Consider the following 25,572-nt stretch of genomic DNA (forward strand, 5'->3'; position numbering starts at 1 on the left):
GGAAGACTAAATATTTAACCATGTTAGACTTAAAAGATTATTGGCAAATTCCACTGACATCACAATGTCATGAGAAGACTGCTGTTGTCATTCCCCTGGGCCTGTTTCATTTCATTATGTTGCCTTTTGGACTTTATGGAGCCTTAGGCATTTTCCAGAGACTTATGGATTATATATAGTGACAGCACAAAAATTATTCATCTGCATACTTACATGTGTAAAGTAATTTTTCCAGCACCAAGTGGAAAACTCATCTAGACCACATTAGGGCAGTTTTCCAATCATTAAGAAAAGTTAGTTTTACAGCCAACCCAGAAAAACGTAAATTTAGGAACAGAAGACAAAATACTTGGGATACTTGTTAGGGAATGGATGTATTCTGCCTCTGATAGACAAAGTTGACACCCTAAGGAAGAGATCAGTACCTACTATAAAGAAACAGGTACAGGGCCTTTTGGGTTTAGCTGGGTATTGTTGGTGATTCATGCCCCAATTCATGATAGCTGCTCCACTCATGAATCTAATAAAGCAATCAGTGCCAAATCAAGTACAGTGGACTCATCAGGGAGAAAAGCTTTCAAAATGATGAAAGATTTGTGCTCTCAACTGGTGCTATGGAGTCCTGATTTTGAATGACCATTTATAATGCAAACAGATGCATCGGAGCTGGGCCTAGGAGCAGTTCTGTTGCAAGAATTTGATGCAGAAGAACACTCAGTTGTGTTTTTAAGTTGCAAACTTTTGCCCAGAAAAACAGGTTACTTCATAATTGAAAAGGAATGCCTGGTGGCCCAATGGGCAGTGGTGGCCTTGCAGTATTACCTTACAGGAAACCCTTTTATGCTTATCTTTGATCATGATCCACTGAAGTGGCTTGAAGCCATGAAACACACAAACCTCCAATTCATCAGGTGATACCGGGGTCTACAACCCTTCACCTTTAAGGTGCAACATAGGCCAGGGAAACAAAATAATGTAGATTTTTTCCACCCGGGATGGGCTTGCATTTGCAGAGCATAGAGAGCAGGACCATGGGTCTGCTCTGAGGGGGGTGGTACGTAACCGGCTGTACTGATCCTGTAAGAACAGAGGGGCCAGAAGACCCTGTTCCAGGAAGCTGCAATGAATAAAGGCCCAGGAAGTGGAAGAGAGAAAGCAGTCCCAGGGAAATAGTAGTTGGATGGGGGAAAAGAAAACAAAAACAGGACACTGTTCCTTTACAGTCTGTGACCAAGAGCCATGTAGTGTTGGGTGGAGCAGGGCTCCCTTCTCTTCTGGCCAGTTAAGAGGCGCTCTCTAGAGGAGGGCAGTTTATAGACAGTCTTCTCCCTCAGAACAGGAGAAATGCTGGTAGTAGAAGTAAGATAGAGCTGGAAGGCTGAGGTCAAGAGAGAAATGGCTAGGAGTGGTGACCGTGTGAAGAATAGATGTTGGTAGGAGAACAGCTGTGTGTGGGTAGCAAAAGAGCCAGAGATAAGTATGAACTCTTGGGTTTCAATGCAGAACTTTATTTTTTGAGACACTAAGGACTACGTGGAATTGTTTGCAGTCATTAAACCAGCTCCAAGTGGAGGTTGGTACTGCTTATAAAAGAAAGGCTGTGTAGAGCAATAAGGAGCTCTAGGGAGAACACTGCAGGAGGACTTCTGGCCATGAGGGGGTGCTCAGTAAGTGGCAGCTCTGTTACAATACCAAACCCTGAACCTTATTTAAGATTGTTTAATGCTGGACAATGACAGAGTCATACTAATACCTGTAGCTCTTTGGGCACTTATAGTCCATCAAAGTTAATACACCAGAACACGACATTGCTAATGCATACTGACAGGGAGCCTCTCATGGGATCGAAGTGTGCGCGTGGGGAGTATCTAATGCCCTATTGAAATGCATGGGCTGACTTTACACCGGTAATCCCCATGCCAATAGCAGTTGATTTAGGCAGTTAAGCCATGTAATCAGTCTAGGATTTTATACCACAGATCTCCCTGCATTCTGGTATCTGACAGAAGCCTGTGAGGCCTCAGTAAATTGCTCTAAGACACGTGGCACAGTATACAGCTGCAGATGCATATCCCACTCACTGTCCCAATGCCTCACACCTCTTCCCAGCTGCCAAATCTAAGTACAAGTAACTTGGCTCTCTCAGAAGCCTAATTTCCCCATAACTGCCTGACAAGTTTTCCTCCAGTTGCTGGAGTCTTCCCCTAGCACCCCAAGGAAGAATCTGACTTGCCTCATCTACCTATCCAGAGTTTGTGGGAGGGTTAAATTCCCCTTCTGCCTCCCAGTTGCTGATACTTCTCATCCTCTACCAGGATGTGGACTCTAATGGGCTATTTCCCTCTTCCATATGTCCCAATCTTCATCCTCACTAACAAAACTGATGTCTCAGATTCCAGACCTTTGACCTGAAGCCCTTCTAGCTGTCAGAAATCCTGCAGCAAATCTCAAGCCTTTGCCCCACTGACCTGCTGCCAGCCTTCAGAGTGCTCAGTTCCAGTGGCCAGCCATTTGGAAGTGACAAAGCATTTCAAGGTTAATTGTTTTTCATAAATTATACAGGCCAAAGGAACTATTATGATCGTCTAGTCTGATCTCTGGCACAACACAGGTCACAAAACTTCCCTGAATTAATTCCTGTTTGAGCTAGAGCATCTTTTAGAAAAACTTCCAATCTTGATTTAAACGTTTCCAGTGACGGGAGAATCTACCACGATAACCACGGGGATGTTATTCCATTTCCAATTTCCAGAGCCTAGAGGGAAGGCTATGCCTGTAATAAGGGGGATAGGCTGCATACAGTCATTTTGCAAAGGCTGGAGTCTAAACAGAGGGTTTGAACAGTCAATTACAGCACAGTCAGTCATATACAAAGGCCATGTCTACACGAGAAACTTTTGTCAGTATAATACTGTCAATTAGGGGTGTGATTCTTTACAACATTTTTATACCAGAAAAAGTCCTAGTGTAGACTCAGTCTTACTGGCATAAAAGTCCTTTTATAAGTATAGCTTATGTTGCTTGGGAAAGTGGTATAAGCTATATTGGCAAAAGAACTCTTGCTGGTTTAAGCTGTATTACCACTACCCTTTCTAGTGTAGACAAGGCCTAAGAGTTATTGCACTAGGTGTGGTTTAGACCAGCAGAGCTTGATGTCCAGCTGATTGAGGTATATAATGGCAAGCCCAATTTTAAAAATTGCATTCAAATACATCTCTCGGGCTAAGATCTTTGAGTGGAGAAGCTAGGGAATCTTACTGCATTGTGCTTCCTCACCTCCTAGCTGTTAATCATGGTAAAGTCGGGAGTCCATCTGCCCTCTGGACCGCTACACAAATATAACAATGGTAGGATATGAGATTACAGTGGAGAGGAGGATTCAGAGTGATGGGACAGGTGAAATTCTTAGGAGGACCTGCACTCAACATTTCTTTAACAGGACAGACCTCTGCTTTGGGGAGCACAAATCCTAGGCAGGGGTCAATGAGATGTGGTGGAACCCACATCCGGATGCCTGAAGCCATTCCACTGCAAAGCCAGCATGTACACATGGGCTGGCTCAGTTGTTTATTATTATTATTTATTACTTGGGATTGGGTGAAGTGTGGAGGTGAAAGGGGGGAAGGTAGCTTTCTAATCAGTGTACTTTAGGGTACACTGTGTTATTGGATTTTTTTGTCAAACACTGGCCACATAAAAACTCAGTTAACAGATCCTTTCAAAACAACAAACATTTACCAGTGAGTGAGAACTGACAATACACAAAATTCCAAATTCCAGCCTTCTCTAAAACTGATGCTTTGTGTTTTCTCCTTGCACATTTAGTAGGAGATCATTTTCAGCAGAGAGAGATTGATTTTTATTGACTTGCTGCCAACAAAGTCAAATGTCACAAGGCTTCCCATAAACACAGATGAAAGATGAGCATTTGCTTTTGTTGTGAGCCAATATAATTAAAGTAATATTTTACAATATTGAAGCATTCAGTAACTAGCAGCTTTTAAACCAGGACCCCATGCAGAAGGACAATCTCACAGGGGGAGGAGCCTCCTATTAAAAAGAGAACTATAAAGAGCTTATATGTTAGGTTGCTTATACAAGGCAGGGCTCTTCTGAGGAAGGAGAAAGACGGGAAAAAGATTAAGCCATTTTAAACTCATATCCAAGGCAGTAACTACGCAGCCTCCTGCTTGACCATACACATGCCTATTTCACTCCAAGCCTGCAAGAGAAAATAAGAAATCCAAAGGGGAAAACAAACAGTCCTGTAGAAACAGGTTCTATGGAACTCCTCTCACCCTTGCTGGATCCCTCTGCCCTTAATCTGATGGACAGCTTCAGTAATATTGTTTTCCATAAACCCCAGCTCTCTTTCTAAAGTGCATTCTAAAACACATTTTTTGTAAAAAATGCTTAAAATTTAAACTAAAAATATTTCAGGAGGAGAAGACTAGGATTTGCTATTAGTAGACCTGCTAGGCATTTCTGTTCCACTGCTTAATGCTTTGACTCATAGGGGGCTGTTCTGACCAATATTGAGCTTTCAATATTCAATTCTACATAAAATCCTGGTTTTGTTGGATACAGAAGCATGCCATGTGAAGCAAGTGGCTGCAATATACAGAACTAATTATTCTTGTGATTTTCCTGAGAGACTAATATTAAAGAGGCAACAGCTGTAGAAAAATAAAAGCAGAAGATACAGTAGGCTCCAATTTCTGTTATGGTGTTTGGAAAAAGTCCGGTTATTAACAGTCTGTCTTCTGGATGTTTTTTTTCCTAGTTCAATGCAGCAGTGGGTCTGTCGTCCTTCAGCAGAGTTCTGCATTAAGACTGTTCATCTGCAGAGCATTTGACAATGGCACGTTCTGCAGGAGCAGTACAGGTAGATTAGCATATTGTAAGCCAGGTTCTTCCATTTGCTGCAGTTATTGTTTGGGCATGGCAAAGTCCCAAGCTGTCTCCTGAGCGCATTTCCACATTGCCCTCATGAGTCGTGTAAATCCCATGTCTTTGGGCTTCTCCAAACCTCTCATAAGTCGCTGCTTCATAATAGCAACAAACTCCTTGTTACTCAACTCTCCATTCCCTAAGGGAAAAGGAAGAAAAATGTTCATTAGTTTGAAAGTACAAAAATAAAAGGCCCAAAAATCTTTGGAGAGCAGTACTAAAAGTTTGCTTTCCTTCAGAGTAGAAAAAGAGAGTAGTTCAATGTTTTGCTTTAGACTCCTGAAAGGTCAGACCGTGAAAAGTGCTGGTAGCAAAGTACAAACTTTAACAGAGTTTCCTGCTGATAGACACTGCATGACTGGTGTCACAACAGCGCTGCTTTTTGGCATGATGGCCTCTTCCAGCAGGAAGTTTAGAAATAGCAAATTTTAAAGGAATTTCAATTTCACATGCAATTCACATTTTATAAAATGTGAAAAATGCTTCTCCTTATGGGATCAATTCAGGAAAATCAGTTGAGCAAAATGTTTGCAGATTTAATATTAACAGTATTATATCACCAGTTACAATTCCGCATCCTTTCCAGGCAAGGCCCAGTTACTAATTGAAACAATGACTGCTTTTATCCAAATGTTTACTCTGTGGTTCATTGCAATCAGGAGCTCTGTGACACAATGTTCTTTAATCAGAATGCATGACAGAGGGAGCTGTCATACTTTCAGTCTATGACAGGTTCAACGACATTTTCCAAAGACCCAAGAGTTTTCACAGCAATAAGGAACATTTCATATTTTGGTCAAATATTTAATGTTGGCATTGGTGAGACTAAGAGGTGGCAAAACCTTTCACACTGCAGTGCAGCCACATCTGTGATCATTTACAATTTGGCAGATTTTTCTTACATCTATGTCAAGCAGCACATGACAATATCTGACTGCTTCTTGGAGCAGCTAGTCCTGGAACCCACAAGGAGAGAGGTAATTCTTGATTTAGGCCTAAATGGCGCACAGGATCTGGTCCAAGAGATGAATATAGCTGAACCATTCAGTAATAGCAACCAGGATGTAATTAAATTTACCATCCTTTTGTCTTCCAATGAATTGGTATGTATCCAGGTATGTATCCAGGTGTCTAAAATCCCTGTCTAGTTTACTATCAATTTTGTAGGCATGTTTGTTTCCTCAAGACCACTTGACAAGGAAAGAAGAAAGGATTCCTGACAATTCTACACCCCGTGCTTCTTCCCTCTTTGTGCCTGTCATTTAGACTCTTGCGTAAGAGATAACCTGTCTCTTTTTAATTGTATCTTTGCTGCAGAATCTGTCCTGTGCCCACTCTGTTCATAAATCAAGAAATACTCTAAGGAAGCAAAGTTTTGAGACCATCCTGGTTTAAAAAGCTCTAACAAACATTGTTTTTGTTTTAAATAATCTGGCTACAGATATTTCAACCAATTTCCTATGGTCTTATTGGTGCACTGGGCAGAGGAGTCCAATAAAATCCACTGTGCAGAATATTATTCATTCAGACTGGTTTTAAGAGGCTTTAAAACTGAATGCTGTTTGGAAATATAACTCTCTGAACAAAGCCCTCCCATGTACTTTTTGCACCTTGTGTACTACTCATGCAAGGAACAAGAAAACCCCATAATTATTCCTAAAAACAGGGTCTCATTGCTTACTATATTTTCTGCTGTTTGTGTTGATTTAAAACAATCCTTTTGTCTTAACAGTCCACATCTTAATCCAGTTTTACCACCTTTAGCTTCTATGTTACCTGATAGAAAAGAAACCGCCTAACTTCTTCCAATGGGATGAAACTGTGTAGTCTCATTTAAGATCACAAAAGTCCCTTTCTTTCAGCACTCCCCCCTCACCAAGATCACTAACTCACAATCAGGACTTGCTACCCTGTTAAAAAAATGTCAGCAGTTTCATTTCTTAAGGTCAATTCTCCAATATTTTCTAGAACAAAACATATCTCCCTGGCAGACACTAGGAACTGTATTATTTATATGTTTATTGAATTAATAATTTTTAATTCGGGTGGGTTTTTTTCATTTTGTTTGCTCCCAAATGCAAATGAGGGTGATGAAATTCCAAAGTATCAAGAGGTGAGTGAAATTCCCTATGATTCTGCATATTTAGAAAAGTCTGTGTACATGGGCTAAATCAAACTAAAGAATTCTGCATCTGCTTTTATGCTATGTTACTATCGTTGAAGAGGTTTCTCGAACAGCAATAGTTTTCTAAAAGTTTGGTATCAAACCATTCAACAGAATCTCCTCTGAGACTATGCAAATTGAGACTATTTGGATACACTTCAATTCACTGTAATTACAGATCAAAACATCTGGCTTGCAGATCCAATCAGGAATTGCTATTGAACTACTTAGGAAAAATGTAATTCAACCTTCTTTTACCAAAGGTACAAGGAATAATGTGAAGCTGGAAGCAAGAAAGGATATAAATGGACAATTTCAAAGATGCATACTTTGTGTATTTATCATGTAATCAACATGAACACAAAACTATCTATTTGCACGCACAGTATCAGGGGATAGACATCATATCAAAGTGGGTTAGTTGACAGCCTTGCTAACAATTTTCAGATAGTCGGTACATTTACCCCTTTGAGGACACAATGGAACTACTGGATATTAATAGAAAACATAAGCAAAAAATGATGAGCCAACAGTTAAAACAAAAGCACCTGATTTACTGTTAAATACACTGGATACGGTAAGAGAGACAGTAAGATCTCCTGGGTTATGTTCTTGGCATGGCCAATGATTTGCCCTGTGGTTTTAGTTAGATACTTAACTCAATTTCCCCAGATGTAAAATAAGAACAACAACTCTTATTTACTATTACATACCTTACAGAAATACTATGACAATGGGTGTTTTACACAGTACTCTGAAGATGTAAAATGCTCATTGAAGTGCTAATGACATGAGGAAAATATGTTTGGTGGCAGTGCTCCATCAGGAAGCTGGAGTGATGTTATGAGTTGGCTAATCAGCTTGTTCAGCTGAGCAGTGCAATTGCCAGCAATGATGTCATAGAAAGGAGGACGTCACAGGAGGCTAGGCTGGGTAAACAAAGTACCTGACTTACTCACTGAAGGGCTGCTACTGCATCTCCATATTCAGAGTTTCAGCACTTGAAGTAGACCGTCTCACTAGTCTCATTACAAACCACATTAAGTTTTGGCTTGCCACACCATTATTATGCAGACATGATCACTGTGACTCTGTAGTTAAGTACATTCATTTTTACAACACAAGTGTGACTAACACTCATTGCTTACTCCACAGAATGCCATTGCAGAGAGGATCCTCTGTGGTTTGCATGGTCCACTTATTACCAGAGTGTAATGTTTTACTTGAATGTCTGAAGACATGGCACATATGCAATTCTGAATGTTTCCGCTACTGTTCACAGAGACAATATCCAGCCCTGAGTTTCTGTCCACAAGGGAAAAATTAAACTAGTTAGTGGGCTATTGAAAATCACCACAGCAGGAATAAAATCCTTATATGTGTGATCTGGAAAACCTAGTTTGCTATTAGAGAGTATGGTTCTTAATTAGTTTCTTTAACTGAACTTTGGGTCTGCTGCATAGGGGCCCAGTGCATCCACTAGTTTAGCTGGCCATTGCGTTAACTATTAATTGTTAATTCAGCATCCCTGCTGGAGGAGTTAGGATTTCTTCCACTACCATTTTTCAACTCCCACTCTTGAGACCTGCATTGCAGTCATCATCTATGTAGCTGGAGACTCCCAGTAATTTTCTTCATTAATCAACTTGAGATTGCTTTTGAGTGACAATGGCAGGCCAGAAAAAGCAAACTACTGGGAATAAATTCCAGGCTTCTTGCTTGGCGATGCAAATTGCTACCATTAATTAGCTAGTGTTTGTACAGAACTGTAAATGTAAAGGACTGTGTTGGTAATAAGAATATTTAGCACTAACAATAGGTCATAACTGCTAATTTTGTTAAACACATAGTGTTTCTAGGTGCAGAAGATAGACTGCAGTAAGCTATTCAGTCAGAAATCTGACCTACAAAATGCTCAAACTCTGCTATGTTAGATGTATGAAAACTTTCAGAGAGAACTAAATGTCATTAACGAAACTATCTGGAAAGGTATAAGCTTTTAACACAGACCATAACGCAAACAGCAAACTATAATATAATGTGAAGGAAAGAGTGAATACCACCATGAAATGATAATGCCATGGAAGGCCAAAGTCTAGCAGTACTTTCATGCTATTGATAAGATGGTATGATATAGCAAGGGTAGAGGGCAATAGGCGAGTGATAGTAAGGAGGTATATAAGCCCCAAAATGATCCAGGCTTTATTCCCTGTAGACTAGCCAGAGTCATTAGAGGGCAATTAGGAGCAGCTGAGGCCAGTTAAGGCCCAGCCAGGTGCCTGATAAAAACCTTTTGCTCCAGAGAGACAGTGCAGGAGCTGGAGGAGTAGGTGTGCTGTGGAGCAGAAAGGAGTACAGTGTTGTGTGGAAAAACAGAGGAGTCCTGAGAGAGGTACTGGGCCCAGGAGGGGGAAACCTGCCCCTGGCAGGACTGAGATACTCCCCCAGGCACAGGGGCCTGGTTAAGGAAGCCCAGTCCAGGTAGCAAGGAAGCAGGGCCTGAGAGGCCAGAAGGACCAAGGGGAGAAATTAGCCCAGGGGAAAAGACTGCAGCTGCGAGTACGGTGCCAACAGCACATAGCTGCTACTCATAGGGCCCCTAGTCTGGGACCTGGAGGAGCAGGCGGGCCCGGGTCCCTACCCCGCTCCCTGGGAAGACAGGGTAACTGGTGACACCATGGCCCATTACAGGAGGCAGAAACTTGAGACCCACTAGGGTGAAGCCAGCTGTCTGCCACAATGGACAGCAGAAATGAAAACAACAGATAAAAGCCAGTTAGGCTGTGGAAAAAAAGTTGCCAAATCTCATTCACTGACTGCCTCTGGTTATTGATCTTACTTTTAGTATTTCTCTACATTATAGATTGCAAAATGGGAAACAATATGAGAGTGCTCTGGTGCTGAAAAAGGTTTGTCAGATACAACTCAACTCGTCCCTTGGGGAAAAAAAATTACTGAAATGCACAAATGTAACATTTAGCTTTTACAGCTTGTTTCTTTGAGTTTTATTTATTTATGAAACACAGATAAATTATCGGAGCACGTGCTGGGAATATGAAAATGTCCAACTGATTACAGTAAATTAAAACCACTCACCATCACAATCAAAAAGAGCAAACACCACATCACACACATGGTTTGAGAGCTCCACTTTTGCCACTGTCCTGGCTACCTGCTGCATGGTAACTGAAATAAAAAGGACACATTATTAATAGAATGCAGTAATCTTCAATCAGTGTTATCTTTCATCTTCCAGATGAAATGCAATTTTCAGGAAGTTTTAAATTAAATTTCTTCCCCACTCCATTCAACTCTCTCCTTGAAATCAATCTCCTCAAAGACCTGTTTTCCTACACAATACAGCCCAGTGCTTTTCTCTTGTAGGGATGCTGATGAATCTTGAAATGTTGCTGTAATTTTTATTGAAGTGAAAGCATTAAGCACTGATTTTGAAAAGAAAACCACCCATCAGCCAAAATTACTGTTTCTTCTTTCTTTGCAAAAGTCTAAGTTGAACTGTGGACCTTTTCACTTTTTGTCCTTGAAATCAGATGAAAGCATCAGAATGAGAGCGAACACTCTATATATAATTTCCCACCTATCCTGTGCACAGACTCTCTATTCCTTGCATTGTCAGTAAGAAGGCTATTTTTTTTTTTAACCTATCTTGAAAAAACTTATTGTTGTCTTTGCAACACTGGGTTCCTACAGGCTGAGTATCATTTTTCTGTTAAGCAGTCTAAGGCCAATACAAATGCAAAAAAGCTAGTTCCAGCATCTGTGAAAATAATGCAGCTTGCATCATCACTGACCAGGTTTGTAGAGGTTTGTGCTATTAAACTTGCAACACACAGTAATGAGAGATCATGGCAAGGCTAGTGGCATCTCAGTCTAAAGAGTGAGTTTAGGCCACAAGTGAAAGGCATCTGATAGCTTCATCAGAGTCTCTAGTGGCCAATGGCCCATGTCACAACACTCATGCACAATTAAGCATGGGTGCTACAGTACTTCCTGCTGTGTAAAAATCAATGGCTTAGAATAACATATAACCATTAGACATTCACATTGGTAGCATTTAGCTATCACCCTCTAGGCTCTCTTTTGGAATTGATAATGGGATTATAGAGGGCAAAGTGGGGAGGGTTAAGTGGGGGTTATTTGTACTGGCATGTGCTGATATTTATGATGATTTGTTTTCCAATTTTATTTTAAAAAGTAATGATACAAAAGAAGTGCAGAAGTGGGTTAGGAGTGATGAGCATTAATATGGTTTTCCTGTCTGTGTATTTTAAAAGGATGGGTTTCATTATAATTAGTGTATTTTAATTTGTCCTTATTATGTTGTACAGAATCTCACGTATCTGTGGCAAAAGGGTGCTTTATATATTGATTTATTATTGTTAAAAAGCTATAGGGAAGTTGAGTTGCTGCAAACATGATGCCACAATTTATTCTTAATATTTGTATTCAGACAGTACCTTTATCAAGGCTACGAGTCTCATTTTCATATCAATTAAATAAAAAAATTAACACCTCTTTGCAATAAACAGAGCACTTGCAACCCTACACATTCCAATAATTCAACAGCTGTGCTGTTAAAGCTGTTGTCATCTGGAAGAATTTATGACCCTACACTGTGGGATTTTGTAATCTTCAATAGAATTGAGACCATGGAAGGCTTTGCACTAGAAGGGGAACCACTACTACACATTGCAAACAGTAACATTTCCCTTCAATAAACGTTATTCTATCCCCCTTCAAAATACAGAACAAAAAAAAACTTCATCCTCCCACCCCACCTCACCCCAAATGTACCAAAAGTCATTGTTTAGGATTTCCAATCTGGATGTCTACTTGTTACTACCAAAAAAGATAAGAAAATGTTCCTAATTGCAAGTACAAAGAAATCAGCTTACAAAGTGCTTTGAGATCCACAAACAGGTATATAAGATCTAAGTGTTAATATTATTCATCTGCATCATATACATAATGCATAATACTTGTGCATTTGGTGGAGGGTAGAAGTAGTGAAATCAGCAAGTAATTTCTAGTTTAAGTGCTTCATCGATGCCAATTGCATCAGATACAGCCTGACATTCCACTACAATTAATTTGATATAGTAGTAGAGGAACCTGAGAGCGGATGAGTGTGGCTAGGCTATTGGTGAAATAACAAAATACAAGCTTTAGGAGAGTATCAGTCATGGGCTATGTTTTCAGATGAGCACATGCAAAAATGTGCAAGCACCCTTAGTGCTCAACCCTGATGTGCAAACACCCCAACTTGGGCGCACATGGATCTGTGCAGCTGGCTATTTCTAAACTTATCTTGGCACATATGCATCTGTCCCTATAATTCTGTAAATGGGCAAGGTGCAGACATATCTCCTGGACGTTGAGAAAGGGAAGAGAAATCACAAATTCAATTCCTCAGCATGAGGCATTACCAATGATTGATACAAAGCAGCTACCATTAAAACTAATCCATTCATTTTTCCAAGACACTCAGTCAAAGGCAATTGGTTTCTTTTTTTACATTGACATAGAATTCTAACATGTGGCACCTACTGAGTACTGAATAGCATATGAGCTATTAGGAAAATAGTAAACAGTCAATGAGCTCTTCCATTTTGTTGTAATTCACTGACAACCACCATGAAATCACACAGAAACAGAAGCTATCCCTGAAGAGTACATGAGAGCAGCAAACTGCATTTACAATAATGACAGTCAATTTATTAGTATGCCTCCCACAGTGCATGGAATTCCTCTATACAGCTTTCTTCAATGGAGCCAAGAAACTTAATATTAAATTGCATGGCACGGAATGTGTATGGAGGGCCAGGAGGAGGAGAAGAGGGAAGATGCTAGCAAAATGATTTTTAAATGCCTTTTTAATGTAGCAATACTCAATGAAAAACTATACACATTTGCAGTTCCATGGCTTGTTAGCTGTTTGTAAAGCTGTTTGTTAGCTATAAGTCAAGAGTTTCCAAAGGGCTAATTTTTAAAAAAGAACCCAGATAATTTAAGGGCAAACAGTGAGAATGTGTAATTCTAAAGAGATTATTCCGACTGAGAATCCTGTAGACCCCACCTGAGAGAAAAGCAAAATGGTAGAAAGACAAAACCAAATTTCAAACACAAATGAATGTCTAAGTCTTCCATCCTATGCCTAATTTCCTGTTATTTATTTCCATATAATTAGGTGTCTTTCATAACTAACAAATACAAATATCAGAAATACTAATTATAGAAAGGAAAAAGAAAAAAGTGTAATTAGACACCCCTTAAATACTCAATTATAAAAGCAGTTTCTAGTAAAAGCATAGTTTGTTTGTTTTTTAAATGAGTGTTATGATATAACTAAAAAGAGATGACTCTAGAATGCCTGCTAGATCCTTTTTATCCAGGTTTTCTTTTATTCCCAAATTCCCTTCTCTCTGTTTCAGTGTCTTTATCGCTCATTAAGTTGCACTTAGACCTGTGCTAAGACAAGACACCTATTATGCCAGGCAGGCAGAAATACTGCATCTCTGCAGGTTTCACCACAGTGAAAGCCCTGCACTGCAAGCCGTTAGCTGTTGTCTTTGATTCTAGTTCAGTGATGCAAAGTTGACTCATGTCTTCTCTGGGATTACTGATATGGAGAATAGCTCTTTTCCTTGGCACTGAGAACAGCCAACCTGTCATTTAACGTGATGGAAGCTCCTGATCTGACCCCAGGGGCTAAAGATAAAAAAGCAGCTCCTAAAAACAAGGATGCTGCCCACAGGCCCATCACAGTGCACATCTTTATAACATTCTCGGTTTCTGGGTAAATTGAAACTTTCAGAACATTTTATTTCAATGGTGATGAAAAAAAGGCACAGCAGGCATCCTCCTGTTTGTGGAGCATCCACAATTTGTGACTTGCAACCACCTTGCCTATCTCCCAAAGCAAGTATTCCCCATGTTTGTTATATTTTAGGAGAAAACTAAGAAATTAAATAATGTGCATGAACATTCTAGAGACAGTCACTTTTTTTTTAAAACTATAATTATACCTTTCAAGCCCACCAAATCCCCCTTATATCTTAGCACTAATTCTCTTCTCTGAATGTGCTTTGTATTTCAGCAGTAACCTGCATGCCATGTGATGTGGCTGCCTTCATAAGTGCTCTTTAATTTCGAGGGTCAGAATTTACTTAGGAAAAAATGAGGAATCATTTCTAAACAGATTTTGTAGAGAACCTGGATTGATTGCGCTAAACACCTTTCCCTTGCCAACTGAACTGCAGAGGAACTTCATTATATGTAACCTACACCCACATCTGGTCATTATGAATTGTACTGCATCTCACAATGAATGCAGTGAGAGAAACAGTCACGTCCATTTAGAATAGTCTGATGTTTTAAGCTATTAAAATAACACACACGCCCTTGATTCTGAACCCTCAAACATTTGTCAAAATAGCCCCTTTGGTATAAATTATTTTGGAAGATACAAGGCATTCACATTGATAATCAACTGCAGTTCAAGCTAACGGGTGCATCTGATGAAGGCAGTCTTTAGTACTACAAGAAGTGCTTTATAACAGTCTTTATGATTTAATCTATTTGCATCTAACATCCATGAATCATAATCAAATTACAGCAGCTGAGTTTGTTTCCATCCCTCCCCCCCTGCACTTTGAGGGATAATCACTGACAATTAATTCCAAGGTTCTTCCAAATATTACAAGTGAACAGGGCAAGATAAGATCTGAATATCTCATATATCCTGATAGTCCTTCACAATGCCTCTGCAGAGTCTGAAATAACTTTGTCGATTATGTTTCTTCAGCCTAATGAATCCTGGGCCAAAATGACACAAAACAGATGTCCGGGCATGCCCCTGTATAATGTTGTTGATGATCCTCTATTCATAGTTAATAATCTGGAACACACTTGCTCCCTTCCTCTCTGAACGACTTCTGCAGAGTCTGGGAAAAGTGATTCAGGTCATTGGCAAGCTGCTTAATTAATCCTGGACCAAGCAACTACAGCCCATATAGGCTGTGCCTCAAGGATGCTACTTATTTGCTGTGTGCAGAACACCTCTACCTACCACGCTGCAGCGTGGACTACAAGGGAGTACATTGCTGAGCGCACCCTTATAATCCTCACTGTGACATAGTGTAGTCTAGCACTAAAGTTCTGTGCAGTCCATCAAAGGTGCTGGATATACGAGGACAGATAAATTAACCTCCAGAGAAAATATTTAAATTTAAATCCCTTGAATCATCTTGCCATACACTTTCTTACATATATGCTTACATCAGCCAGGTCAGCAGGTAATGGAAAGGCTGGAACTGTACTTTAGGAATGCTTAATTACGGCAAATGGAGTTTGCAAATGGTGCAAAAAATTACAAGCAACACCATTCAAAGATGGTAAGTTCTGCATAGGCTTGCTCTTTATTTTGAGGTGCCTCTTAATAGACCCAGTTACCTTATAAAGACAAGGACAATTTCAGGCACTGTTCTGCACTGGCTATTTAGAAAAGGAAAAAAAAGCAGCAACAGAATGAAATTTTCAAGTGAAGATGAGAGGAAGTGGCCCCTGGAGTATTTCTACGTAATTGCTTTTTATGCAAAATCTTTTTCCAGGCAGCTATGCCAGTGGTGACAGAGATTTGTATCACCTATCTTACTGCTGGAGAAGTGATCAAGAAGCTGAAAAATTGTGGTCATAGTACAGGGGTAGCTATTGAGTATTATGATTGTGGACTGCTGTGAAGAGAGATAAAATGTATCATTTTTAATCTGCCAAACATTCCTCAAGGTCAAAGGGGAAATTTTGAGGAAGGCAATACTTAGCTAAATTCTATTGCTGTTTTTATTTGGTTGTAAGTACATATATACAATGTACTTGCATAAATACAAAATGACAATTACAGATTTTTCCTCTCAATTTGATGGCACTCTTCTCCCAAAACGTTGTTGCTTTTAAAATAACACTAACACACACACACACACACACGATAATGTACTGTGAGAAATTATAAATATAGTGTGTATGTATGCGTGGGTGTGTACACACACACACACACACACACACACACACAAGAACCAGAAGCATCTGTAAGCTTTTCAGACCATGGACTGTATCTTCATATGTTTGTATGGTGCCAAGATACAGTAGGGCTCCGATCCTGCCTGCAGTCTCTGGGTGAGAGTAATTTGGAATGATTGTATTGAGCAGTTCTACAGCCAACAGGGTGACTACAGCAAAACCTCCTTAGATCAGCAGACAGGGAAATCATGTATTCTTGTAAACCAATGAGACTACCTTGTAACCATTCAGAACACAACTTGGACTTCACGATAATAATTACTTCGGTTGAGCTGTCCTAAAGTCTTATGCAACTAAAGTGGAAATAGCAGCAACTACAAATGCCAATATATGGATTATATTTTTGCAATAATTTGTCTATGCCTCTATGCAATGACTGTTCCCTAAGTATATAATATTCAGAAAAATCAAGTGGTTAAGGTATGGGAATTCATATCCAATGAACAAGTATCATATGGGAATTCATATCCAATGAACAAGTATGTGGCTTTGAATCCCAATTCTGATTAAAAAAAACTTTTAACAACAGCATTGTTCTCTAGTGATTAAAGCACAATACAGGGAGTCGGGAGATACGAGTTCTATGCCTGGCTCTATCTCTGAATGATGTGACCTTGGACTAGTCACTTACCTTGTATCTCAGACTTTAGCCATCTGCAATACTTACCTGATACAAAGTTGTTGTAAGTTATAGTTCATTAATGTATGGAAAGCTTTTTAAAAATAGTTGGGGTAAATTTATTTCCCAGATAATTTGCATTTCAGTTTTATGCAAGTCTTCTATGAAACTGTCACTGCACACATTTTAAAAAGTTACTTTGGGAAGGATATATATTTTAATTGCTATAATTTAACCTTTGAGCAAGATCTTTAATTTCTGAGATCAAATGAGATCTACATTTGATTTAATAGCAGTATATAATTTAAGTCAAGTTCTTCAGGAATATGTATTTCCAAGTATTTAAACTCTGTCTAGGCCTTTGAAATGTAGCGTTCTCCGAAGATGCCTGACCAGAGTTAGCAATTCCTATTAGCAATGTTTCTGATATGTTGCAATAGTTTTTCATACTCTTTTTGCACACTCATGCAGAGGGAATTCAGATATTCTTATATTTAGGGTCCACAGTTTTATCAGGCCAGTGTGCCTGACCCAGATACTGCTTGGTAAAAGTCAGTGCTAATAATAGGTTGCACATGTGGACTGGATGAAGTAGGTATAAGAGCTTTCAGGTACAGCCAAAAGAGGCTTGGCTAGTCAGGATATAAGGGTTTCACTAATAGAGGGCTACCTGCTGTGTAACATCTGTTCCTTCTATAGTCACAGTTTGACTCTAAGGCAAGTTTGAGAGGGGCCAATATGCAAAATTTGGATACTATACAAGCCTGAGTTTGTTGGCCTTCAGAGCAGGTAAGGAAGGTCTGCCTCTTCTCCGTCTTCTTGCCCGCACTGAGTGATTGTGGGGTCAGCATGTTTAAGGAGTGAGGATCATTTTGGTCTTTTAATTTTGCATTTTTCAACATTATGATGGCGCCATCAGTTTTTGCCTAATTTAACTACTTTTAAATTTAAGTTCCTGTCCCTTTTGGTTATAAAGAAAACCTTCTGAATTTGACAGAATGCAGTGCAGTCTCTGCAGACAGCAAAATCAATAAATCCAAGAAGAGATGAACTAGCTCATTCTTCTCAACAGTGTGTTATCTCTGAAGCTTCCTGGACAGTAACTTAAATGTCAACAGTACTGCATTACTTTGAGATGGCCAATGGTGTTCAGCAGTGAATACACTAGTGAGGTACGCTTTAGATATCAGTAGTTCTGTGACCACCAGAAGTCTATCCTTCTGATTATTTCATGTTTTGAATAAATATTCAAGCCATACAAATTAGCTATGATCCATTAATACAGGCATTACTCTGTAAACCAGCCAGCCAATGGCAATAATCTTGACAGACCCAGAGAGCATTGCCATCAGGGTAAATTAAACTGAGACAAGACGGCTTGGCTAACAATGTCAATTGATTACTTACTCAATGATAGCCAGACCCTTCAGAATATGACAACACTGAAGAGGTAGTGCATACAGAATGGTTTTTGTTTTTTTGTTGTATCAATTATAGTATTCTAAACAGTTTATTGAGGACAATAAACAGCTTATTTTGAACAATAGTGTAGTACAAAGTCATGTAACTACTCTGTAAGCATTCCAAATTTCTAAGAGGACCACAGAGTAACCATGGGACATGTATGTAACATGCCCTGTGGGGCTTTTTGTTAATTTACTGTACAATATGGTACTGAGAAGTGAAATATTTTTGCTTTTGCAAAAAAAAAAAACTTTACATCCCTGCTAGCCCAGTTTTTAAGGACAAGATTTTTCCTGGCCACTTAATGGGCCCCTACATTATTATTTTAAAAAACATTTATAGACACTATGGAATGTCACATAGTTAACCACAAGTCCCAAACTTAGTCATACTTCAGGATAATGACGTTTTACATGTAGCAGTGGCAAAATGATGGAACAGTAAAGTAACACTGTTGCATAAAATATGAGGAAAACATTTTGAAAAGGGTGCCTAAAGTTGGGTTCCTAAATCTATATAGTCAAGCATCTAAATAAGCAGTCTGGTTTTCATAAGTGTGCAGCACTCACCAGCTCCCACTAAGTTCCACTGAAATAATGTTTAAGAAGAAAAGAATTGATCCAAATTAAACCCAGGCAGAAAGACCAGGAGCATTATCCTCATCTGATTTCACCTCCTATTTTAGAAGGGAATTCAATAAATTGTTACGAAGCTCCCTGTAGCCATTACTACATCACATTTTTCTCAAATTAATATCTTACTGAAAAAATTATTTGGTACAGCATAAAAAAGTTATCAGAATACAATTTCTGTAATTATTAGTCAGACTTGTTCTGAAGAGTTTTCATTCTCTCTCCTTAAATATTACTGTATGTTACTTGACTTAGGGCTTGTCTACACTCACCTCCGAGATTTGGCGGCAGTCGACTTGAGTTACGCAAGCTACGCAAAAAGCTTGCGTAACTCTCGTCAACTTCTCTGTTTCTCTTCTGCGCGCTGTCTTCACTGCACTGCGCCAACAGGATCCGCGTTCCCATCGATGCAGCGCTACGCCACTTGAGAAGGTGGTCTTAAGTCGATTTCTGGATCGACTGAGCAGGTCTTTACTGACCGCTCAGTCGATCCAGAGAAGTTGATCTGACAGCGGCGACTTTGCCGCCGTCAGTGTAGCCATAGCCTTACTTTAATTTTTACTCTACATGGGCTTATTTGATTTTCATGGTCATGATTTTTATAGCGTTAATTTGCCCTTACCATAGTCTTATTGCATCCTATTGTATTAATCCAATTGCACAAGTATTATCTCAATTTGCTCCAAGTATTGACTGATACATTTTTGTGCAAATGTTTTTATCTCTAGTCAGCAAGAGACGTGTGTGTTCTTCTCAGGCTTTCCTCGATGACAAGATTTTTTTGTTTTGTTTTTTTATGCCTATTTTCTTTCCCAATCCTCTATTTATGAGTTTTGGCAATTTTACTTTTCTGACTGGCAATAATGAATCCCAGAGCAGTTTTACTTTCCCTTTTGGTGCACACACTGTAAATCACCACATATTCTTGATGGTTTGTGAATAAAGTTGAAATCAACCTTTGAGACTTAGACTTTAAACTGTAAGAAACGAAAGCAGGTTCTTTCTGGAGGAAGCTTCCTCACCAAACAAACATTTCCAAATTTCTGCATCAGTCTTTCCATACAAAAATTCAGCTAGTCTTAAACCATTTCAAATTTGTTTTAAATTTATATTTTGGAATCTAGTTCTAGCACTTGCTAAAAACTGTTTTTTCTTCTCATAATGATACTAACTTATTTAAGATATTCACAAGGAATAATGAAATAAAATAGCATGTGGCACAAGTGCTGAGGTTTTCACTCAAATTCCCAAACCTACTTGATATTAATCATTAAGTAAGTCTGAGAATTTGAGTGCATACAAATGGATCTCTTCACAAGCCATGGAAGCTTGCTGGATTCTTATCAGATACTAAGCTTTTTAAGAAGAAACTACAACTGCTAATATAGCAGTTTCTTTCCTCTCTGGACTTTAATTAAGCATATCATCACAATAGAACATTTTATCCTGGGAAGTTATTTAAACAGATTTTTCTCTCGCTCTCTCTCACCCTTCTCCACACACCAACTGACCTTCCCCGCTAAAGCTCCATACCATGGCAGCTTTCATTTTGAGAAGGGCTGCAAGAGTTCTCCCTTCTGAAGTCAACCAGTGTCTCACATTCATTTGCCATGTCACTTCAAATCACCTCAAGGCACACCTTCCCATCTAAAGGAGCACTGGAATGATGCCCTGGCAGCATTACTCACCTCCATTGGCCTAGTGAGGGTGAGACAAAAGACTCTGAACTGAATCCAAGTTATTACATTTTTTAAAATTATGATTTATAAAAAGCTACTTTCAGTACTGCAGCTCAATTTCTCTTAACCATAACAACAAAAGGAGATGCTTCATTAATACACAAAGCAGCTCATCAGTTTGTCACATACTAACTGTTCAAGATCCTTACCTAAACAAACAATACACAGTTTTTAATGGAAGCTAGTTAAAAGTATAAAAACTCTCCAAAACTGCTTTATATACCTCTGGTCAAGAATGATGATATTTTCCATCAATGTTAAAAAGCAATATGGTCCTCAGAAACAGATATTCAAAATAGCACTGAACAAATCCTTCATGGAAACATTTCCTTCTTTTCAACAGTGAGGAGGAGGAGGAGGTCTTCTAAGTATAAGAACGAACTGAGGCCATTTCTTTCAGTTCTGGCAACTGCCAGTCTAACGTTTTGTCCATAGCATCTGGGGGAAAGGAAAACATACATATGGGCTCCACAGTGCACCTCTCTATACCAGGATACTGCATTGCAAAACTCAGGGCTATCAACCATAGATTTGCTTTAGTGGTGATTAATGCCTTTCAAGGCTGAAATTAGGCAGGGCTGTAGCCCTGATGCCGTTATATTATTAACCTTTGAAAAGCAGTTGCACTTACAGGCCAGCTTTAGAACTGCAATCCTCCTACTAAGAGCTGCCTGTTCCATCAGTATTATGTGTAGTAGAAAATGAGAACCTAAGACACAAGGCCTAGTATAATTGGCCAGGGCCTGAGGCCTGAGCTAAGGTAGCAGTTAAGCCCTATTAGTATGAAGGAAAGTTAGCAGAAATCAGAGAAACTGGCAAGAACAGAGCTGGTTTAAAGAAATACACATTCCTAAAGAAATGCTAGGCACAGAACACGGAAGCACTTTCCAAAACATCCTGATACCAGGAATGGTACAAGCTCGTTCCTCAAAGACAACAAGGATATACTGCCCACTCTAAGGTCAAAATAACAATATGATAGAGATGTTTTAATCAAACTATTGTGTACAAAGTAATGGGTGGTATCTTGCTGCGTCAGAAGGTGACAACTACATACGTCAGAGAGACAACATGAAACTTGTTTGTATCAATGTATAAAAGAGGGTCTCAAAGGGAATGTCTTTTTGTTTAGCCAAGTGAGGAATGGAAAGCCCCGTCGTTTACTGAGCCAGTCCATTGTCCTGGGCATACATGTATTAAGTATACTTGTAGTACATATAGGGCGCTTTTTACTGTGCCTTGTTGGCAATAAACCTGGCCTGGCGCCTTCATTACTGAAACGAATCTCTGGTCTTATTGGGTAATCCAATAATGGTTTGCTGCATTGGCTATCTGTACAAAGCTGGGACAGTATACGCACTGGGAGAATACACACACAGCCAGCACTTGACAACATCATACAGAAATGGCTTCTCCACCTATAAGATGTTCTGCCACACATCTGAGAGGAAGCTAAAGTGCCTTTTCAATTCATTAGGCAAATATTTAAGATCTTAATGTTCACACCCCTCAAGAACGTTCACTTAGCATCAGCATCATGTTTGTTGCTGGTGCTTCAAGAAAATAACTTTTGATTTAACTTTCCCAAATATACCATTTCTGAACTGTCCTTTTAAGGAAAAGAAAAGAAGTTGAGATGAGCTTGAGTAGTTGCTGCTGCTAAAATCTAATCCCATTTCATGCCAGGTGCTGTTTGGGATTCAGATGGAGCCAGTAGAGGTGGCCTTGTTATCAGGGTCCATCCCTCTGGCTCAATTGGGTTAGGCATCTTTTAGGATTAGAACGAAGGAGGTCTGGAGTCCTAGAAGACAGTGGAGGAGGTGGCAACCACAATGGTGAATTTTGCTTCAGTAGCCTCTGTCTGTTCTTCTCTCTGTTCTTCTTTTTCTCCATCTGTTTGTTTTTGTTTTATTTTAAGGACCCAAAAAGGGAATGACGGGTGCAATAGCTCATCCCCTTGTTATTTGATCCATTAATTGGGCCTAATATCTGACACACAAACCAATTCTGGTTAATTAATTTCCAGTTCACATGTTCTGTTTTTACCAAGCACTATTTTATCATAGTCCTTGAATTATATCAACTGTGGCCTGTTATGTTTAGACTAATTTAGTCTCTCTGTCTGGTTCTCTTGCACCTGTTTGTAACATTATTTATTGAAAATAACCTGACCTACTTTCCATGGTAAATTCTTAAACAAGCAAAAGTTATAAACCAATTGTCACAATAGGGCTCTGCCCCCTCAGATCCTGGTACACACACAGAAGGGGAGAATGTGGGATTGACAGGCAACCCCCTGCCCCCATTCTTCCCCAGCCCCCCTGCCACTTACCTGCATGGCCACTTCCCAGTGTCGCTCCCCCTCTCACTGCCCTGACAATCCATCCCCATTTATCTCCCTCTCTCCATAATTACCCCTCACCTTGATGCAATCCCAAGTCCCTTACCTCTATTAACCTCCATTCCTCTCCCCCTTAAATGGCCCTCCCTACCAGCGAGCAATCACATGTCCCTCTTTAAAACACAAAACAAAACAAAAATACTGCCCTTCCTCACCAGAGGCAGATTTTAGCAATATGCATTTCAGCCTTTTCCAGATTTCTGCTCAAGGCAGGACTTGAACTGTCACTGGAAAGGACAGCGGGCCTCAGAGCCTGAGCCACAAGGTTTATACTGCTGTTTTTAGTGCCGTGGTGTAAGCCCAACCTGTGAGGCGTCTAACTGAGACCCTGCTCTACTCTTGAGCCCATTTGCTAGATACAATTTCTGTGCATGATCTTTCTTTCTTTGTGATTTAAGAATTTGTTGCCATTGAATTTCTGGCATCATAACAGTTATTTCTAGAAAATATAAGCTTGAATGAATAAATTCATGCATTATTCCATGTTCATTAAAATACATACCCTACCATTCTTTTTAAAACAAGGGTCTAGTTTAAATTAGGGGCAAAAATAGTCAGTGAAGCAGGCAGCCACTGTGTCTATTTTGTGCTCTTAATTTTTTCCCCCTTTCAATTTTTAAGACTTCTAAAATCATAAAAATGGGCCAGTCTGCTGCATTAGAGTAGGAACAATTTATTTAGCATATAAGGGTTGTGGTTACTTTTAACATTTTAATTTTACTATTCAAAATAATCCATTCTTTTAGCAGTCAGGTGAGTGATTTTTATGTGGTATATTACTAGAGGTATAAGCAACTTCGAGAATTCAGCTACTAGAAAAGATAGAACAAATGTATAGTTTATTCTGTGTGACTTGATGCTCTGGCTATGAGAACACATGTATATGCTAGGAACCATGTAATGTGCAGATCATTTGAGCATAAACATCTCATTAATACACTATCTACTACTAAGCAACTTCACCGAAACCTCTCAAAACTCAAGCCACCTGCAATCCTGGGTGCAAAGAAAGAGGAAAGATGAATCCCCTCTCCATTGCCAAAGCCTCATCCAACTTCTGAATGCCAACTCCCTTCCCTCTTCTCAACCTCTGGGTTAAAATTCAACAATACTTTATCCAGCTGCCAAAACGTCCAGCTTTCCCCCAAAAAACTACATTAACTGTTAATATAAAAACCGCTGCTACTCTAAATATTTGGGGCAGCATAAGCATTTTTAGGTTAATACCAACATAAACAACATTGCAATGATTGCTTTATTCATATTCATATTTAATCTACCACTATCCTCCAGATTTTAAACTACCTGAACCTGTGGCAGAATTTCCAGTTTGCTGTATCACCATGCAGCAGAACCAGAGTTCTTTGCCTATATAGCTTATACCAGTTCTCAGAACAAAATTAGCCATATTGGCAAAAAACTGTCCATATAGCTTTTGCCAGCGTAGCCATGCCTGTTGGTTAGGAGTGTGAAAGAATTATACCCCTAACCAACATAGCCATGCCAGCAAAACTTTTACGTGTATACCAGGCCAGTATGTGGCATGCTACCTTCCAACCCGTGGATTTCCAGGAGGAATGTTGCAGCATCAACTTTCTAAATGGTTTCTAACCCGTATCAAGCGATACCTATACTACAGTTTGTGACCCCATTATAAGTCATGTTAATTGTCAGTTAACTTGAGTTGGCTAACGTTTGAGCTAATCTAGACACTCCACAAATGTTTATGGCTTACCCTAAGCAAAGTCCTAGATGTGCCACTATCAAAATGTAGAACTTCTCTGGACCATTATAAGATCTTAGTGGGTAAGTAAAAGTTTGACTTGAAGTTAGTCTGTGTTTCAGTAGCTGCTCACCCCTATTTTACACACAATGTTCCAGTTAACAGAACTTTCACTATGCCCATTCTTTTTACTTATTTTTTAATTCCAAGAAGATGTTTTCATCTGAGGGGTCCCATTTGACTTAAGGTCCTAAAATACATGATCTCAACTATAAACTAAGGCTGATCTCAGCTAACAAGAGCCAAGACAGGAGTGGACCTATGCAGGTTGAATTAGAGTATGTAATAGTCTTTTAAAATCTTCCTGTATAAGCCCCCATTCACAATGTAATGCTCCCAGAGTAGTAATGTCTCACAGTTAAAATTTACTGGTAAAAAGTTTCACCTTTTACCTGGTTAAATAATCTATAGCTTTTATACACAGAATGGGACTTCAAGTTAGGATTTGAAAACTTTAAATTAATTTGTGATGTGTTATATTCTCAGTGTTATTGAGTTTTACAAAAATTACTAATTTGAAAAATATTCAGATTCAAAACAAGTATGTAACTGTGAGGAGATTAAAAACTCATCTTTTTTATGTGCAATATAGAAACAATGAACTTCAGTTTTATAGTGCAAATTTTCAGATCATTTGGTAGATTAGTTAAGCATTGGAGGAAGGTGAAAGAAAGAAGGGAATGGTTTTGTATGTTTAATAGATTACATTGTTATAATGGTTCTC

General features: G+C 39.2%; 1 protein-coding gene across 3 annotated transcripts in view; it reads right to left on the minus strand.

Moving 5' to 3' along the window:
• Nucleotides 1–1,487: 1,487 nt before the first annotated feature.
• MICU1 (mitochondrial calcium uptake 1) overlaps nt 1,488–25,572 on the minus strand; it is a 182,518-nt gene continuing 158,433 nt past the window's right edge. For 2 of the 3 annotated variants that reach the window (XM_067552728.1, XM_067552729.1), the window contains exons 11-12: nt 10,211–10,300; nt 1,488–5,089 (exon numbers count right to left, since the gene is read on the minus strand). In XM_067552728.1, the coding sequence (XP_067408829.1) occupies nt 4,929–5,089; nt 10,211–10,300 (251 nt within the window). In that variant the 3' untranslated portion in view covers nt 1,488–4,928. Of the gene's footprint in view, nt 5,090–10,210; nt 10,301–20,887; nt 21,103–25,572 lie in introns of all 3 variants that reach the window. The other variant, XR_010920665.1, reaches the window with a different exon arrangement.

This window comes from Emydura macquarii, unplaced genomic scaffold (assembly GCF_026122565.2).
Source record: "Emydura macquarii macquarii isolate MOO-44397 ecotype Brisbane River unplaced genomic scaffold, CSIRO-AGI_Emac_v2 contig_1390, whole genome shotgun sequence".
NCBI classification, from domain to species: domain Eukaryota; kingdom Metazoa; phylum Chordata; order Testudines; family Chelidae; genus Emydura; species Emydura macquarii.